The 19,279-nt window shown below is 47.5% G+C and overlaps 1 protein-coding gene across 1 annotated transcript in view; it reads left to right on the top strand.

The window, feature by feature from the left end:
* Positions 1-19,279, top strand: part of Iqck (IQ motif containing K) — a 123,562-nt gene that overhangs the window by 59,666 nt on the left and 44,617 nt on the right. The window contains exon 7 of the mRNA XM_057777042.1: positions 14,142-14,226. Coding sequence (XP_057633025.1) covers positions 14,142-14,226 — 85 coding nt within the window. The remainder of the gene's footprint in view (positions 1-14,141; positions 14,227-19,279) is intronic.

The raw sequence follows: 19,279 nt of genomic DNA, 5'->3' as shown, positions 1-19,279 counted from the left end.
CCTGACTTGCATTGGAGGATTTAGGGAGCGTGTTCTTCCAGGGTACCCTGGAGCTGGAAGAGCCAGCAAAACAAGCAGGAACCAGAGTCCTCCAGGCATACGAGGACAGGAGCTGGGAAACAAGCTGCAGTCCAGGTTTATGAACTTGCGCTGTGTGAAGAGCTGTGCTGAGCACTGTGATGTTGGCAGCATCGGTGCCCTTTCCCTACTAGATGCCAGTTTTAATATTGCAGCAATCTGCGGACAGATGCATGTCTCAAAGCTGGCGGTGAGGCAGTTTACCCCAGTTGGGAACATCTGCTCTAATCCTATGGCTTTTCTACCCTGGCTACATTTAGACATCATCTGCAAGCCAGGGCTACAGAAATGGCTCAGTCGTGAGAGGCTCGGCTCACAACCAAAGTATAACATCAAATGCAAGTCAGGAACGGTGATGCCTTTAATCCCAGCACTCGGGAGGCAGAGGCAGGCGGATCTCTGTGAGTTTGAGGCCAGCCTGGTCTACAAGAGCGAGTTCCAGGTAGCCTAGGACTATATAGTGAGACCTTGTCCCTAAACCTAACAATAAGAATAAAAATTGTTAAGTCGTCTATAGAGCTTTGTTTCCCTCGAGACCTGTTACATCCAAACTTTCAGGATAGCCTGAGCATCACATTATTTTGTTTTTGTTTCTAAAAGCTTCTTCTGTGTACACTTTATTTGTTATGGTTTCTATTTTTTGAGACAGAATCTTACCATGTAGCTTAGGTTGGCTTTAAACTTTCAATCCTCCTCTCTCAGCTTCCTGAATACTGGAATGAGAGGTGTGTATCAATCTAGCTTCCTGAGTAACTTTAGAGTACAATCAGGCTTGAATTCTCTATCGGGGAGAAGTCACCTGCGTCAGAGGCCACCCTGCATCTGGGTGCTAATAACTAGTTTAATCGAGCAGTCACTCTGCTAAATGCTTTGTTGACTGTGATCCCTTTTAACCTCCCCGCAGCTCTTGGATAGAGATGCTGAAAGTGGGAAGTGGAAATACAGTCATCACTGCACTGCTTCCCCGCTCATGTAGCCCGATGCAGGCCGACCACACTCTTATAAACGATAGCGAGGTTAGAACACACAGAAAGTAAACAGTGGAGGAGATGCTCCACCCGCTTCTCTGCCTAAGAGGTTCTTAATCCTTTTCACCCCCTCCTCACAGCGTCCAGCCCCAGGAAGACTGGTGGGTTCATGGGTGCTATACTGGGCTGTGCAGGTGGGCAGTAGAGACAGGACTTGAACCCAGGCAGCCTGCCTCCAGTCAGCCCTGTCGAGAGCTCAGTTCACCACTACTGCCTTCCATGTCAACTGGAACGTGACAGGATCAGAACCGAGACTGGGCACGTGGTGATTTAGGAATCTGGAGTGGGCATTTTGACTTAATGAGAGCTTCCTTTCCTGGCCTGTCTTTAGCAAACAACCCCTGTGTGAGATGTCATGCTAAATATATCTGCTACCACTTAACTGCCTCTAGTAAGCCTGTCTACCCGTCTGTGAGCCGTCTTCTGTTGGAACCTGGGTCTTATTTTAATGTCAAAGTCCAGCTGCCTACAGCACAGTGCCATTGTCATGTGAGATCACAGCTGGATTGGAGGTTTTTGTCACAGGTGGCTATTAGTGATTATCCTGAAAATGATCCTTTCCCTACAGGATCCATCCATTCCCCTCTCCCTGCCCTCAATTTAGCAGACTCTGTATTCTGTCTGGTCTTCTATAGCTACTCTTCCCAAGCCTATTTTTGTTTGAATATTTTTTAGTATAGCCTAGGACATTGACAATCTTTAAAAATACTCTTCAGCTCATAAAACTGTAACTAGAATTCATCATGTACAAAATATGCATCTTTATGAAATAAATTATACAGTGAAAAAAAAACACTTTAAGTCAAGGATTGTCATGGAATTAAATGACTCTAGACCTAAGGAGTCTTTCAGAACGATGCTTCATCCCAATATGGATGACATTAAATTTTCTCCTAGCAAAGGATTACTTTAAGAATGCAGAACGGGCCTGAGGCTGAGGTTCAGGTAGGAGAGAGGTAGAGCGCTTGCCTAGCACCCCGAAGCCCCGGGTTCAGTCGCCGGCACTTCATAACCGGGCATGGGGGTGCATGCCTGCCATCTCAGCACTCCAGAGGTGGAGGCAGAGGGGCAGAAATTCAGTCCTTGCTTACTCCTTAATTAGATAGCTGCATAGCAAGTTTGAAACCTTGTCTTGAAAGAAGGTTGCAAAAAGAAGGGGGGATATTCATTGCTTTCCTTTTTGCTCTGCCTTCCCACTTCTAGTAGATATTTATGGCTTTTCCATAGTTATAAGAAAACATATATTAAAACATAAGACTTTTCTGCGTTGATTCTCCTGCTTCTGGGTGCTTAACTTCCCGTGTTTCTCAGTTCAGGTACTCTGGTGAGCTAGAGCACTTAGCTGAGGATGGGTCAGGGCTGTCCAAAGAGCAGGAATCCCCGATGATTACCATCTAAGCCTGTTCAGTCTGAGGCACCAGGAGGGAATTTCTGTTCCACTAGACTTAGATCTTTGCTTTTGTTTTTTTCAGCTGTAGGTAGGGATCAAACCCAGGCCTTGGGCCTGTTAAACAAGTGCTCTACCTATGGGCTGCAGCCCTGGGTCTAGATTTGAATCTCTAAGTGACAATTCTGGAGTTGGTGAAAGCAATCAACAAAACTGTGTCTGATAAAAAGCAAGCTTGAGAGATGATGAGAGTCTGAATTCTTATTTATTTATTTATTTATTTATTTATTTATTATCTGGTCACACCTACTGCCAACTCTGTTCCTTTGGAGTTAAGTGAGCAGGTAAACACCTCCTTTCCTACCTTTTCTTCCTTAAGCCAGTTTGAGTTTAATTTTTGTTACTTGCAGATGAGAGCACCCTGATAATACGTTCTCTTTCGTGACACTGCCATATCCCCTCCAGTGCTCTGGAGTGGACAGCTTTCTCTAGGTTCTGCTGCAGTAACAAAGAGCCCCACGTCTCAGTGCTCTACACCACAGGTCTGCGCCTCACTCTTTTCATGCTGTGTGCTTGTCATTCTGGGCTCTGTTCTATGTCTCGTTTCAGTCTAGGACTTAGGATGAAGGAGTAGACCCCTTCCTTGGCCTCATAGAGGAGGAAGAACGATGGCTAAGCCATGCAATTGGCAAACACTGCTGCTGTTTACATCCCATTTGCTAATGCAAGTTATGTGACCAAGTTTGACATCAGTGTTAGAAGGGAGTGCACCTTGCTGGACAGTTGTGGTGCACACCTTTAATCCCAGCACTTGGGAGGCAGAGACAGACGGAGTTCGAGGCCAACTGGTCAACGACAGCCAGAACCGTTAAAGAGAGAAATCCTATCTTGAAAAAAACAAAAAAAAGGGGAGGGGGCATGCACCTGCCTCAGGGAGGACTGGAAGCTGTGTAGCACAGAGCAGGTGTGCCCTTTTCCTCTGTAGGAAAAGGAGCAATGATGAGACCAGTGCTGCAGTCAACCGAGGACTCTCCTGGAGTGTGAGGAAGGAGTTTTTTCCCTACCTGCCTTTCAGTGGGTGTGCATTGTCCCGTACCTTCTGCTGGCCTTCCCCTGACTCAGAAGCCAGCACCATCCTCTTGCCGTGTATAGCCCTAATCAACCAGCTAGGTGAGGCAATGACTTTATTTGCTAGCATGTTCAGAACAGGAAGCATATCAATTTTTTTTTCTATTTCAGCCAAAAAGTATTGCCCTGAGATTCAATCAGAGTCATTAGCAAAAAAGAAACAGTGAACTGAGCTGGAAACAAAGGGTCCACTGCCCTCTGGTCTCATGTCTCAGGGGAGGAGGCTCATGAAAGATGTCGTTGAAACTGAGGCCTTCAATGAAGCTATGATTGTGTTAGAAAAGAAAAGGTTGCTTTGGGTAAAGGGTTTTCTTCAGCCAAATTCTAGCCTTGGACAAAATAAATAAAGAGAAATCCCACCGTAGTTTGATGATGATAGGTGTCTTATGACCACAACCTGAGGTGAAAGCAGAATTGCCTCTGTGGCATCTGAGGACAAGTCCCAGAGGCATGCTGCCTCTTCACAGTGAAGTTAACAGTGGCCTGGGGACACCTGAGCTTTCAAGGTAGCCCAGGCAACTGCACACGTTTTCTTCTAATGTTCAGAACTACATGGCGGTTGGGCAGAAATTGTGCTGTTGCGCCCTCTTGATGGGGGGAAAATGTCTTTCAGTTAATCTTGTCTTACAGAATAGTACATTTCTGTCTCGGTCGACACCAGACAGAATCTCAGGGGGACAGTCTGTCATCTCTGCTGCTGTGTCATTTGTTTGCAGAGGGAGGCAGGAAGCGAAGCTGCTTCAGGGATTTGGGGCATGCTGAAATGGATAGACCCTCAGAGCGACTCCCTGTCACCAGAGGGTTGACATACAGGTGGCCATCTTTCTAGGGCACATGGCGCCACTTCCTTCCTCCTGTTGCTGGGGAGCTTGTCTGCACAAGCCAGTGGGCTCCGTGTGATTGCTGCCGTTTATGAGGGATGTATGAGCTGCCGCTGGCTGCTCCACACCATTACCACACTCAGCAGGTTAAAATCACACAACTTCTTTTATGATTTTGGAGGATCCAAGTCCAAAATCAGTTTTACTAGGCCAGAGTTGAAGTGTTGGGATGGCCAGTGCCTTCTTGGGGCTGAAGGAAGAAGTCTTTGTCTCAATTTCCTGGCTTCTACAGGCCAATCCTTTGCTGCTATCTTGTCCCTGTTACTTCTAGCCCAGTACCTCTCCTGCCTTCCTCTCCTAAGTGGTTATAGCCTTTTAGATAGTCCAAGATCACCTCCCCTGTCAAGGTCTTCAGCTTGTTACCTCTGCAGTTCCTTGTGCCGCAAAGGGAATATACATCCCAGGGACTGGGGATTCAATGTAGAGATCTTGGGGGCACGTCGTTGGTAAGCTTTCCGTGACTGTAACAAATGTACACACTAATCTACTTGTGAAGGGAAGAGGTTTACTTTGGTTCCCAGTGCAGTTTCCAGTCCATGGCTCTTTGGCTCTTTTACTTTGGGCCTATAGTTACACAGTGTCTTGTGGCAGGAACATATAGCTGAACAGAATTACTCATCTCAAAGACAGAATTCACACAGCTTCTCTTATGTGTGCAACCTAGATTTACATAGCCATACATAGATCTCACACATACACACGTGACATGGGACTTAGAGTCCTCCCTTGTTTCCGTGATAAAATATCCTGACAAGACAACTTAAGGAAAAGGGGTGGCTATGATTCCAGAGGGGACAGTCTATCGTGACAGGGTGTCGTGTGATACTATTCCTGGGGGTGGAAAAGGGGTGGATATGATTCCAGAGGGGACAGTCTATCGTGACGGGGTGCTGTGTGACACTGTTCCTTGGAGCGACATGAACAAACACCTACTCACCATGGACAGCTGATGACAAATGAAAGCAAAGACACCACCAAAGTCCAAGTAGGTGGCCAGTGAGTTTATTGGGGTTATTTACAGGAGTGTGGTGAGGGACTTCTTACAGGTGCAGAAATAACCCAAAGACAGCTGCATCACCAAAGCCAGCACAATATGGGTGACAGTTCATAAAAACTGGAAACCTAGTATCCACTGCACAGCCTTTAGGCAGCTCAGTGGGTCAGAGGATGTCTCTTTCAGGCAGCTCAGATGGTCTTCTTCCAGGCAGCTTGCTGAGTCTGAGCCCCTTCTAGGCTCCTCAGGTGGTCTGAGAGTCTCAGTAGTCCTTACTGTTCAGATAGGCTTGGGGAGGGAGGGTCCTAGTATATCTGGTCAGTTTGAAGGACTTCCTGAAGCCATTGAGTTGTTTACTTCCTGAACTTAAGGAGCTTTCAAGTAGCATGAAATATTACACACAGTTTCTCTCTCTCTCTCTCTCTCTCTCTCTCTCTCTCTCTCTCATACCTCTCTCTCTCTCTCTCTCTCTCTCTCTCTCACACACACACACACACACACACACACACACCCCTTAGAATAATGTGAGATGCTTCCTATAGGTTCGCATGTTTGCACATCTGGTCCCCTACAGGAAGCATCTCACATTAAACCAAAGCACTGTGAAAGCAGAGAAGGAACTCTGTGGGGAGGAAGAGGACCAGTGATGGAGAAAGGATGGATAATGAAGAAAGGACCAGTGATGGAGAAAGGATGGATAATGAAGGAAGGACCAGTGATGGAGAAAGGATGGATAATGAAGGAAGGACCAGTGATGGAGAAAGGATGGATAAGGGAGGGAGGAAGTGGCAAATTCAAATAGTAATATGTGTAAGAACATGTCATAATAAAACTTATTTTGACATTAACTTAAAAAAAATAGACAAAACCCTCAACCTTCTCATGGTCAGGAAGCAAAAGAAAAAGAGATGCTCAGAGTCTCTCACTGCCCTTTAAGGACACCTTCCCTTCATCGATCAGAAGCCCTCCCTCAGGTCTTCTCTCTTAGAGGCTCCACTGTCTTCCAACCGTCTCATGCTGGGGACCAAAGCCTTACCATACCGGACTCTGGGGAACAGTCCAGGTCCGACCAGAGTCAGCCACCAAAGGATCCAATGGTGTCTCTAGTCACAGGATTTATGATGCAGGATATATGGTTTCCATGTCAACAACTCTCCAGTTCCCTGCACATGATAACTGGATGTCCTGCTATTTAATTCTGATGCTAGGTAGAGTTAGTGTGGACACTGCAGGTCAAGGACCCTCCCACAAGAATGCCCACGCATTAGATGTCATTGGAAGTATCTGGGTCCCAGACAGCCATGCTTCTTCTTGAATCACCTACCTTAGGTGCTGTGGTTCAAGCATTACACAGTAAAAGGACAGTGACAGGTAACTGACAAACTCATGGAGTAGTAGGAACCTGATTTGCAGAGCTTCGGGAACATTTGTCTTTCGAATCATCCGTGCCATTTCTGTAAAGACCCTTATGGAACCATAACATTCCTCCGTTCCATCGTGGGCTTCGTCCCAAATAACCCCAGGAGTGTATTAATTATTGGGCATAATTTCTTTCTTTACAGGCAACTGGATGACCTCTTCCCACACTGTGGGGCCCTGGTGTGAAAGCATTCACTCAGCCAAAGAAACCTTTGTTCTCATAGTCAAATCTGCATAAAGCTAGCCCCCCACAATTATTCTTTATGGCAGGACATCCAACAAGAAAAGGAGCCTTGCTAATAGAACACATAAGAACCTTGAAAGACAAGCATTGAGCAGGGAGACAGCATGTCTGCCCTTACTGATAAACAGGTCTGGGTGGCCCTGAATTCTCTAATAGCCAACTCAGCAGAGTGTAACCTACTGGCCTCTGCTCTGCCCTAATGAGCTGTCAGTATTCTGTACTTACCTTCACCTCTGTTTCACTGACATAAGATCTTAGTCCAGAAAATTAACTGTTTGTGCCTTTACCCATAGAAATATAGGAAAAAAGCTTAGATCACTAAACCAGCCCCAGAGAAAGGAATTCCTTCTCACCTGGGTGCCAGTGGACACAGCACCCTCCCCCTCCCCAGCACCCTGTTGCTTAGCCCCAGGGAGGGGGGGCAAGCACCATCTGCTTCCCTCCTGTGTGGCTTATGCTGGTTGCCAGGGTTACCACAAATGCTGTGATCCCAGCTGCCGCTGGAATGGAAGTGCTTAGAGAGTGTGCAACACGAGCGTTTTTTTTTTTCTGTTCTTTTTCTCTACGTTTATCAGTTGCAAACTTCTAGCTTAACTAACTACCTAAATGTAGTTAACACACGGCACAAACTCCCTCTCCCTCTCTTAGAAATCATAGTCCTTCCCCTTATTTGCCCCTTCTCAGATAGGCCTGGGGGTGGACTTCACAGCCACGCACCCTCTGAGACAGTAGTACACTAACTGGTGCCTGCTTTACCAGTCTTACCGATCCTAAGAGATGCATGCTTGGTATCGGTTATTTGCCAAAGAGTTTTTAACTATGCCTGTGTGCATATATAAACGGGAAACCTTGCGGGACTGAGGGGGAGCATTGAAAGAGCGCTGGAGAGAGCACTGGGGAGAACTTAGGAGTCATAACCAGGACAAGATGAAAAGGCATCTGTGAGTTGATTTGTGTGCCCTCAGACCTCAGTCAGCTTCCGCCTGCTATGGCGGCCCTTCTGGATCCTGAGAGGTTGGGGGGTTGGCACCCACACATAAGCCTCAATACTTAGGAGTTCTTACAACCAGGGGAAGCTGGAGACGGGTCCTGTGTTGGTTGGTGGGCGTGGCATCTACACGGATGCCTTGGTGTGCTGATCCCCTCTGGGCCTTGGTGTGACTGTTGCTCTCTGAAATCAGCAGCTGGGATAACCCGTTGGAAGGCACTGGGACCTCTTGGGAGTCAGTGCTGTTAATATAGCCTTGTGGGGGTAGAGTCTAGCAGGGCTCATGAAGTTCTTCCAAGAGCCCTCCTCATTGTTGCCTGTAAGAGGAAAACAATGGAACCCGTCAGCAGCTTTTCGTGAGTCATCCAGGCTGGGGTGGGACTTTCTGGTGGGGTAGCTGCCTTAGAGTCACCCACGCTCCTGTAAATAACCCCAACATACCAATTGGCTCATCCAGCTTGACAAATGGAATTCTTTCTTTGGTCTGTTGACATTCCCCCTAGATCTAGGAAAGGTCCTGTGTCAGGTGTGTATTACTGAATTCCTTGTCCATCTGGAATTTAGTCAAATTCTGTAACTTCTGGTCATTCTGGCCTTGGCATGTGCATTGTTATGTGTGTACATGTTTGTGTGTGAATTGGGCACATGTGTGCATATGTAGAGATCAGAAGGCAACCTAAACTACTGGACCACACGTCACACCTTAGTTGGGACAGGATCTCTTTGTGGTTCGCCACTGTGTATGCCATGCTAGCTGGCCTGGGTGTTTTCGGGGATTCTCATCTGTCTTGCTGTAGGACACTGAGATTACAGATGTGTGGCACTGTGCCAAGGTTTTACATGGGTACAGTGTAAAGTCTTCCTGCATGTGTGGCAAGTGGCTTACCCGCTGAGCCATTTCCCCAGACCTCATTCTGGTTTTTAAATGGTCTTGCTTTGCTGCTGGGCTTCACCCTGTTTAAATTTAAGACCTTTGTCTCCAATCTCCCTTCCTCATCTCAGGGACCTAGAATGTAGGAGGGATGTTACACATCCTAACCTGAGCTCACTCTCTGGAGACTGAATGGCAGGCCGGTTGTTAAGTTTCCCTAAGTCACAATAGGAAAGGCATGTGACTAGTTAACATCACAATTGGGGTATATTTTGCATGGTGGGGTGGGGATCAAGACCCTAAGTCTTGGTCTTTAAGAGCTTTCCTATATATCTTACCCACAGGGGGAGCATGTGGTCCTGATGCTGGCTGTTCTGTAGGCTGCTATCTGGGCTCACAGCTTCCCTGATGAGGTGGGCTGAGCAGCCCGCTGTGTGTCTAACCAGGGCAGTGACTCAGCCAACTGTGGTAATCACTGCTGGTTGACTTCCTGGGGTGGAGATTAGTGAGGGGGTGAAAGCTCAACCATACGCTGCTAACCATGATTTTTAAGTGTTCTGGAAGGCCACACTCAGAAATTACGCCTGGACCTCTGGAGAATTTCCTCATGTCATAGAATCCTGGAATTAAAGGGATCCTAGGAGAGCCCATCTGAAGAGGTGGTCAGCTATATGTCTGGGGTCTATTGGACTTCAAGTCAAGACTTGAGGAAGCTGGAGAGATGGCATCATCTGTAAAATGAGGACTTGAGTTCAGATCTCTAGTACCCAGGGAAAAAGCTGGGCACAGTTGAACACACCTGTGGCCCAGTGCTGTGGAGGTGGGGATGGAGCTCCTGGCTGCTCACTAGTCAGCAGGTATTTTTTCCGTGCCTCAAAAAAATAAGGTTGAGTGCAGTTAAGGAAGACGCCGACATCGACCTCTGCCTTCCACAAATACCCGTATACACATGCACCTTCTTGCCCCAGATTGTAAGGGCCCAGTAAAGGGTATAAGAGAGTAAGGCAGTTAAGGTTGAGGGCCACATCTCTTGCCAGATACAGTAGGTGGATAGCACCTAATCTTAGGCCATTAAAAGACATTATGATTATGATGATTGATGTGAGCTTGGTCAGTGCTGTCTTTTGAAATGGATTTCTATCTGGATCATTCCTGCTTAAATGTTCCAAGAGAACAGTTCATCTTTTACCTGATGAAAGATAAATTTAATTTAAAATGTAATGTTCAAGCTTTCTTTCTACCTGACTGTAATTTATACAATTGCATAGAGAAATATACAAGGACCACCCTCCTAGATCTTTTTAGTGTGTATCTGTCTATGTCTGTGAGTGCGTGCATATGTGTATGGGCACGGGTGCGTGAACCTGTGCACATGAACACCAGAAGAGAGTGTCACCTCTCTCAGAGATTGACTCGGGATGATGGGCTTGATGCAAGAGCACTGGGATCTGAGCTCTTGTTTTTGTGATTGTGCAGCAGGTACTCCTAATCCCCTCTTTTCGCCGCCCCATTTGCAAGCATGCTAGTATATCTTCTCTGCCCGCAAATCTTTTGCTTTGCAGCCAAAGCTGGGAAAGCACATGAATATATTTTCAAATCCACCACACACACACACACACACACTCACACACTTAATTCCCAGTTAGGAAGAAAAGGAGGCTACCATTCTGATGAGTGTTGCTAATAAGGCAAGTTGTCTTGGAGACCGTTAGTGACAGAATGTCTGCTGGGGATGTCCAGCTCCAGCCCTGAGGGACCTCTCTGCCGCAGCCTCCTCCAGTGATTGACACATTCATCTCTCTTGCCCCTAGTGTCTTGGTGATGAGGCTTGCCCCTTTATTTTTATCTGACCCCAGGCCAGCAGTACTGATTCCAAGACAGGGAAGGCCCTGGCGTGGCATCTGTCCCTTCAAGATGGCCCACTGAAGCAAACAATTCCCAGGCGCTTCTCTGCAAGAGTAGATCCTTTTCATTCAGCCTGAAACATGCCAGCTCTCTCGCACTGATTCCTGTTTGCGAATGAGACAGTGCTGTATTATTTAGCCATGAAAGCCAGGGACATCACTAAAAGTGGCCTCATGTTACTGCCTCATGGGCCTATTAGCCACTCATTTTGCCGTTCGCACATGTCATTGAGATACAAAGTGGCTCCGGGTCTCATTACTGGACAAGGCCCTTTGTCGGACTGGCCTGGCCCCGGTGTCCTCAGCTTTGTAGTTATTCCTTCCTCGGGTCCCCAGCAGGAACACTGTTACTTTGACATTCGCCGCATGGGCACTGAGGAACATACCTGAGGCAGGGAAGATTGCCTCCGAAAAGACGGGTACCACCAAATTTCCCCTCAGATGCCAGCCACAGACTCTTTTTTGTTAAAGTATCCTGACCTAGCTTCTATTATCATCCATCAGCTGCTGAACTCCTTCTCCCCCGCTGGTGACCTTCTAGCTGTCTCTTCCCTTCTTTGGTCACTCCCTGTTTCTGGAAGGCTTGTGTTCTTAGTAGGAAGCAGTCAGTGACCTTGAGTGAGTTCCCTTCGTCTTACCTTCCTCCTCCTCCTCCTCCTCCTCCTCCTCCTCCTCCTCCTCCTCCTCCTCCTCCTCCTCCTCCTCCTCCTCCTGTCTCTTCATCCCTAAACGCAGGGTCACAGCAGCCCTGTTTCTGCTGTGAAGATTTGGTGAAGCCACGTGCAGCACGGCACTTAGCACCCTGCCAGGCTGTTGGGATTTCAATCTGAAATGTACCCACAGGTTCATCTTGCAGATACTGGAGGCCATGCTTGTGGTACTATTTGGGAGACGCTGAAACCTTTAGAGGGTGGGGCCTGGCTAGTGAAAGTAAGTAAGGAGGAGAGGGACTTGGAAAGTCATTCTTACCCTGGTCTCTTCCTAGCTCTCTGTTTCCTAGACAGCTCAGACATGAGGGCTCTCTACTACATACTCACATGGCCAAGAGCCTCACCATATATTCCGCACCGTGAGGAACTGAGATCCCTCTGAACCCGTGGGCCAATATAAGCTCTCCCTCTGTTAGGCTGTTCCTGCAGGTTACCCGATCACAGTGGCCTGCCTCCACAGCTCTGCTGAATGCCCGTGTTGTCCCAAGTGCTAATACCAAGAGGAGCAAATGTGAGATCAGGCTAGGTGCCTATGGCTTTCTGTCATGTAGATTTGAACCTTCATCAGACAAGCACAGAGATCTGTTTCTAAATCGGACCAAGAGGTAGAAGAAGAATAACTAGACCCCAGCCTAACCAAAGGATGATTTAAGTAACATTTGAGTGGAAATCAGAAGAGGCCTAAGAATGAACCAGGAGAAAAAGGTGTTTGGCGCTGACCAGCCCTCAGACACATTGGAACAATGAAGGAAAAGTGCCCTCATCTTAGGGCAGATGTGGCCCCACACCATGGAGCAGGGCTGAGTAAGCAGATGGACAGACTGAGAGGTAGGGCCCCGCGTCTCCTCTGCTGGGCATCCTTGAGAAGAGACAGCCTGCACAGCTGTCCTGGTACCCTAAGGCTTCAGAGGAGCTGAGAGGGCTGGTTGACTGGAACTGGGGAAGAGGCCTGGTTTTGCATGGGGCCAGAAGGTGGTCAGTAAATATCAGCTGCTGTCAGTGCGTTCCTGTGCTTTTCTCTAAGTTCGCTGCTGCCTACCATGGTCTCCGGAAGGCATTTTAACTAGTGATGTGGTGCTGACAACCACTGATTTCTAGCACACGGGCAATGGGAGAATGGAAAAACAAGACCCTGCATATGGAAAGCAGGGCTCCCAGGAGCAGAGCACTGCAGCAAGGAAAGCAGTTATTAGGCAAGAAGAGGCCAAAACAGAAGCAGCAAACAAACAAAAGGCCGTCTGCTGGGGCTAAAAGTAGAAAGTGAACATTAGGGAAAGGTTCGCACAAAGCTGCGCTTGCAGGGGCTGATTATCTCCACAGCAATGTCTTCATCTCTCCATTGGAGGATGGCCAGCCCCAAAGCCAGAGCCTGCTGCGACGCTGCTCCCCTAGACAGGGTCTCAGAAACCACAGTCTTCTTGGCTTTGGTTTCTTCTGTTTTGGAATAATGTAAAAGCATTTATTCACTCAAGCATGCTGTGTCAAGGTTCTCTCTCTGTCTCTCTCTCTCTCTCTCTCTCTCTCATCTCCCCTCCCCCTCCCTTTCTTTCTTTCTTCCTTTTTCTTTTCTGACCTGGAGGTTGAACCCAAGGCCTTGTGCGTGCCAGGCTGGCTAGTGCTCAATTGCTGAGCGCCCCCCTATCCCTGCCACTACTTTCCCTTTTGTTTGCAGAGGTCTCACGAGCCTCAAAGTTGGTTTGAGGTCAAGGTTGACTGGAACTTAGGCTCTTCCCACTTCACCTCTTAAATGGTTGGATTGTGCTTGTAAGTCACCAAGCTGGTTCATGCAGTGCTTAAGCTACAAAGTCCCCACAAAGGCTGGTACTCTGTCTCCTGGGCAATGTCTGTGTAGTCTTGTGTTGATGACATGGCTCTTGCATCTTCAAGACCAATGTAACCTGAGTCCTTCAAAGGAAGAATGGGCTAGTCGTGTTTTAAGCACACACACTGATTAGACCTGGGGAAGTGGCTCAGCAGGTCCAGTGCTCGCTGTGCAAGCTGGAGGACCTGAGTTTGGATAACCAGGATCCATGTAAAAAGTCAAGTGTGGGTAACCCCCGAGCTGGGAGTAGGGGGCAAACAGGAGACAGTCCCTGGTGCCTCCTAGCCAGCTGAACCAAAGAGAGAGGAGCTCCCAGTTCAACTGAAGATCTTCTTTCAAAAACACAGTGAGCCATAACAGGGGCGGGCAGTGGGTGTCAGCCTCTGTCTTGTACATGTGCACACTTGAACACACATACCCCTTCCCACTCCCCAGACATGCAAGCACTCACATGGAGAGAGAGAGAGAGAGAGAGAGAGAGAGAGAGAGAGAGAGAGAATAACAATTGTGAAAAATCCCAGGAAATGCTAACTCAAGCGTACACTCTTCCATCAAAGATGACATTTTTGCCCTCTAAGAATGGGAATGGATGAGGCTCTTAATCAGGAAGACTATTATGTTGTCAAAGGTATTGCCAGGATGAAGGATGGATTCTCACAGGCCTATGACCATTTTATTGCTTTTCAGCCCTCGGCCACCAATCCCCCTCTCGCTCCTACTGACAGAAGAAGAAGCAGTGATCAGGATCCAGTCCTTCTGGAGAGCCTATCTGGTAAGGGCCGCCTGTGACTGTGACAGTCAGCATGACTGGGACTTGTTGTGACATGGGGGCCAGTGGAAAAACAGATTCATCTGCAGTTGAATGTTGCAACTCACATGTAGACCTCAGGGACAGGTCTGCAAACAGAGGGATTCGGATTTTATGTTTTTAATCAAAACTTATTTTGCAGTTATCATAAAAGAGACATTTGAGGGTTGGGGCTGTTGTAAATGTGCCTGCCATACAAGCCGAGGTCCTGAGTTCATATACACAGAATCCATGTAAAAAACTAGACACTGTGCCTGTAATCCAGCCATGGCTGGGGTGGAGACAGGCAGATCTCTGACGCTCATTAACCATCCAGTCTAGCTTAGTGGATGAGATTCGGTATCAGTGAGAAATCCTATTTCAAAAAATAAAGAGACTCACTGAGAAGACCCCTGACGTCAGCCTCAGGCCTATTCACTTGCATACACACTCAATACCTTCCAACTTTTTAAAGTTGAGTTTGATTGGCCTGTGTTGCCTAAAAATAATATTGCAAGCCAGACATGGTGGTGCATACCCATAATCCTAGCACAAGTTCAAGCAAGACCAACCTGGGCTATAAAGAGAAACCCCATCTCAAAAAAAAAAAAAAATCAAACATACAAACAAAACCCAAAGGTTCATATAAGCAGAGAGGAACACACATTATTTCAGAAAAGAGAGACAAACGTGAGTGACTGACAATGACACAGCCATTACCAGAATTTTGGAGTCAAACTCGATACACTTGAGACCTCAACATGTGCAACAGCACAGACTCTTTACGGGGAGAAAATCACCTTTTCTGTTGTAGTGGGTCTCTCAAACCACTTTCCTATTTGAGATGTTGAGATTATTTCTTGATTTCCATGACAGCTGTCAGTGTTGTGACACCTGTGGGCAGCCCTGTTTGTAACTTGTTCCGGCCCCTAAAATGGGAGAAATTCTAGAAGTAGAAATTGTAGGTCAAAGGTGAGCTTCTAAAGAGTTCCTGAGTCACGCTGTCATGAATCCCTTCAGCAAAGGCGTTCTTTAAAAAATTATTGTCAAGGACACATTGGAGTGCCAGGCGTCTCTGTGCCACACAGTGCACACACAGTCTCTAAGTTATCTGGTGATCAGAGATCAAGGTTAGCAAGCTTCCAGATGAATGTACAGTGCCCATTCCAGAGAGCAGCGCCCCCTCCACAGCTGTGGGGAGGATCAGGGGCACTGTTCAGACCAACATCTTCCTAATTCTTTGTGTACATCCTTTGGTCAGCATTAAGTACATCTGTGATGTAGCACACGCATCACTGGCTTCTCTATCTCCAGAGCTTTTCATCTTTCTCAACTGACGTTTTCCTCATCGAACACCAACTCTTCATACCCCTGTTCCCTCTCAGCCCCCAGCCCCCACCAGCTTGCTCTCTGTGTTCATGGATTTCACTATTACAGGAATCTCATGGTGATGGGGAATCTTCTCTGTGGACATGGTAAGATTTCAAATAACCTAGGAGATATCTCTTGCACACGCGGGACAGTATTTCTAGAGGTTTATCTGGGGTGTGAAGGACAACCCTGAATGTGCACAGCACCATCCCGTGGGCTGGGGTCCTGGGCTGAATAAAAAGGAGAAAACAAATTCTTCCCTGTCTGCTTCCTGACTGTGGATTCAATGTCACCAGCGGCCAAACCCTTGCCACCATAACTTCCACAACACAGCGGACTACACCTTCAAACCACAAACCCAAATCAGCCCTTCCTATCTGTGCTGGCTAGTTTTATATCAGCTTGACACGGCTAGGGATAGCTGAAAGGAGGGAACCTCATTTGAGGAAATGTCACCATGAGATCTGGCTGGTTTTATGCAGTGCTGGAGACCAAAATTAAGGCTTCATGAATGCTAGGCACGCATCCTATCAACTTAACTATATCCCCCAGCCACAGTATCTGCTTTAAAGAAAATCCTTTGCATTTATTTGCTTATTTATTACAAGTGTGAATGTGTGCATGTGAGTGTGCATGTGCCCACATGTGCCACAGCATCTGTGTGAGGGTCAGAGGACAGTGTTCAGGAGTTAATTCTCTCCTTTCACTATGTGGGTTCTGGGGGTGGAACTGAAGTCAGGCTTGGTGGTGAATGCTAAATACATACCAATTATGGAAAAAAATAAATGATTCAGATCACTGATTGGTATTTTGCCTTCTAGAATTTTCTTATTCATATAGGAAATTTTACTTTGTTTTTACAGTTAGGTGTGCTAAGTGCTGTACTGTGCGCATGCTCTCCTTTCACTGACCAATTGGAAGTAGGTTTCCTTGTCAGCACACAAAGATCCACCCCACAAAGGCTGATGGCTCTGTGATATGCACTTATGTTTTATTTCTGTGTATAACTTGAATTATAATCCGTTGACCCATAAGCAATCCAACGTTCTTTTTTTGGTCTGCTTTGTAAGTTGCAGTTTTATGCAGAATATCCTCATGTGTTTACACGCTTGTCTGAATTTGTCTATAGGCTAATTGCTGCTGGTGGGTGGAGTTCATAGCATAAGGACCGAGTACCCCCACACACACCACCACCACCTTTTATTGCTAAGTTACTCGAGAGAGGCCAGAGTCTAGCTCTAGACACGACCAGGTGCTCACTAGCAGCGTATTCAACTGTGCCCCACGTTTTGATGGCTCGGTGGTGGGAGGAAGGCAGAGATGGGGAGGAAGCCTGAAGCATGCCTGGGTCAATGGAGTTTTGAGTCGTGTAGGATTTAGATTTGGTAAGGTGTATGCACAGATTTACTCATTTATGGAGTAAAGAAATAGTCAGTATAGTGGTATTCAGAGCATGTCTAGTCCACTGCCACAGATAATAATTCATAATAATACTCCATATAGGAGTCGGAGAGGTGGCTCAGTGGTTAGGAGCACTTGTTAGTCTCACCGAGGACTAGAGTTCAGTTCCTAGCATCCGTGTCAGGCCTCTCACACCTACTTGTAACTCAGCTTCAGGGAACCCAACACCCTTTTCTAGCCTCCCAGCGGCACCCACATACACAGGCATGCACACACACACACATTTACAAACCTCAAATCCTGCCAACATTTTGATCTCACCAGGTGTGGGGGCATGGGACCTAAAAGACAGGGCATTTTGAGAACGTTAAGTCATAGGCAGTGGGTGTCCAAGCCATTTCCATTTAGCTTATTTATCTCCCCACCCCAACCCAGGCCTTTCTCTTTGGGAAAGAGCTGTTGTAGCCTGGTGGGTAGGGATCTGACCCTGAACATAGCAAGGGTGTCGAGACTGTAAGCTAAGCAGGGACGGAGAGACAGCGAGGATGCCAGAGAGAGCCTTGCTGCTTGGTTCCTGTCACTCATGGGAAGCACAGCTCCTCCTGAACATCAGGAAGAGCAAGCTGGCTTCATGTTGGGCAGCTGACTGGGCTGCTAGGCCTGGCAGCTTTTTCTTTCTCTAAACTCGCTGTAGCCGCTGGAGGTTACACGGGAAGGACAGTCCACAGGAGGATGCGGTCCTGGCTGGGCATACAGTATTGTGCCATTATGGTTATTAGTTCAGTTTCCTTAAGAAAGTGACTTTTAAACAGGTTGCGTGACCTGCGCATTCTTCCGTGACATCTCGCGGGCTCCTGTCACGGGGTCTTTGTATTTGCTGTTGATTCTTTCCACCTGCCACTCCCCAGTCATGGCCTTCTCTGTCCTCACAGAGGCTTCTCCAGTGGCTCCCTGGTCACCTCTTCAAAGGCAGGGCCCTCTGATCACACCCACTCGGCTTACTCCCTTGTCGTCTGTCACCTGCTTAACCCTGTAGTCCACAGGTGTCTGTTTGACTCCCCTGCCGCGACTCCAGCCCCAGCACTCTGCTGGCATTGTGCACTCCTAGAGTTTTAGAAATGAATAACTGAATGCTTAAATCATCTTCAAGAATGAATAAGAGACGAGTTGTTCCGTTTTACGAGCCCTCCTCTGTGATTCACTCAGGCATTTAAACATGAGCTCCTGGAGTGGGTCGCTCCTGCTCCAAGAGGCTTGACCTTAACAGCTGCCCCCATTAATCTCCCAGAGATGGCACTTAGGAAACACTATGCTGAAATTGATGTGTGTGTGTGTGTGTGTAAGTATGTGTGTGTGTGTGTGTGTGTGTGTGTGTGTAAGTGAGAGAGACTGGATTCATTTTATCAAAGGTATGTGTGACCCAGCTTCTCAGCAAGCCTTGCAATTTGAGAAACTGAAGAGGGCTGTTGAGATGGCAACCCCCATGCAGGCTGGACCCCAGACATCAGCTCCAGTTTGTGTGGGGGTCCTGTAGGAAATATGGAATCTTCTTCCGACAACTGATATCTGCCAGCAGGTGCACAGACCTTGCTATCCAAAATCAGACATGGGATTGTGCAAAAGGAATGTTAAACACGGGGCGGGGGGGGGGCAGGGGTGCTTGTATCAGGTTACAACCAGTCCCCCTTGGCTGCAGTGTGGCCACCTCTCTGAAGCCTTAGTGGCTGGCTGTGCCCTTTGGTGATCTGAAGAGCAATTTTGGCCCCAGCTTGCTGGTGAAATTGAATTCCTAGGGTGGACTTCTCTGTGGATCCACTTGCCTTTCTCAGACTTCTGCCCGTGGTTTCAGGGCATCTGGCTACCACGCGCCTTCCCCTCTACCAGCCTCATCCAGTCTTTCTTTAGGCCATCTCTTACGTAGTTGTTGAAATAATGTATTTGAATGTTTATAGTTAGCTACGAGAACGCCAGCTATAATGTTATTGTGGTTCCTGGTTCTATTTTACTTAATACGGCACCACCCTGTGCATTCCTGAGTGCTGGGATCACCAGCATGGACCATCACACCTGATTCTAGGCTCAGACTTTGTTGTTGTTGAGGGCTTGGGGATGTAGCCCCATGTCCCTAGCTTAGCAGCAGGGTTCAGTCCCCAGCACTGCATGGTGGGAAGAATATCACCTGTTGGGCAGAGAAGGTTCTGGCATAGTAAAGCTACTCTGTCAGCACTATGGACAGCGGTACAGATGGAATTTTAAGTCTATCTAT

Source organism: Chionomys nivalis, chromosome 8, assembly GCF_950005125.1.
Source record: "Chionomys nivalis chromosome 8, mChiNiv1.1, whole genome shotgun sequence".
Classification (NCBI taxonomy): domain Eukaryota; kingdom Metazoa; phylum Chordata; class Mammalia; order Rodentia; family Cricetidae; genus Chionomys; species Chionomys nivalis.
The sequence above is the reverse complement of the archived record's forward strand: the minus strand, read 5'-3'. Positions and strand labels throughout refer to the sequence as shown.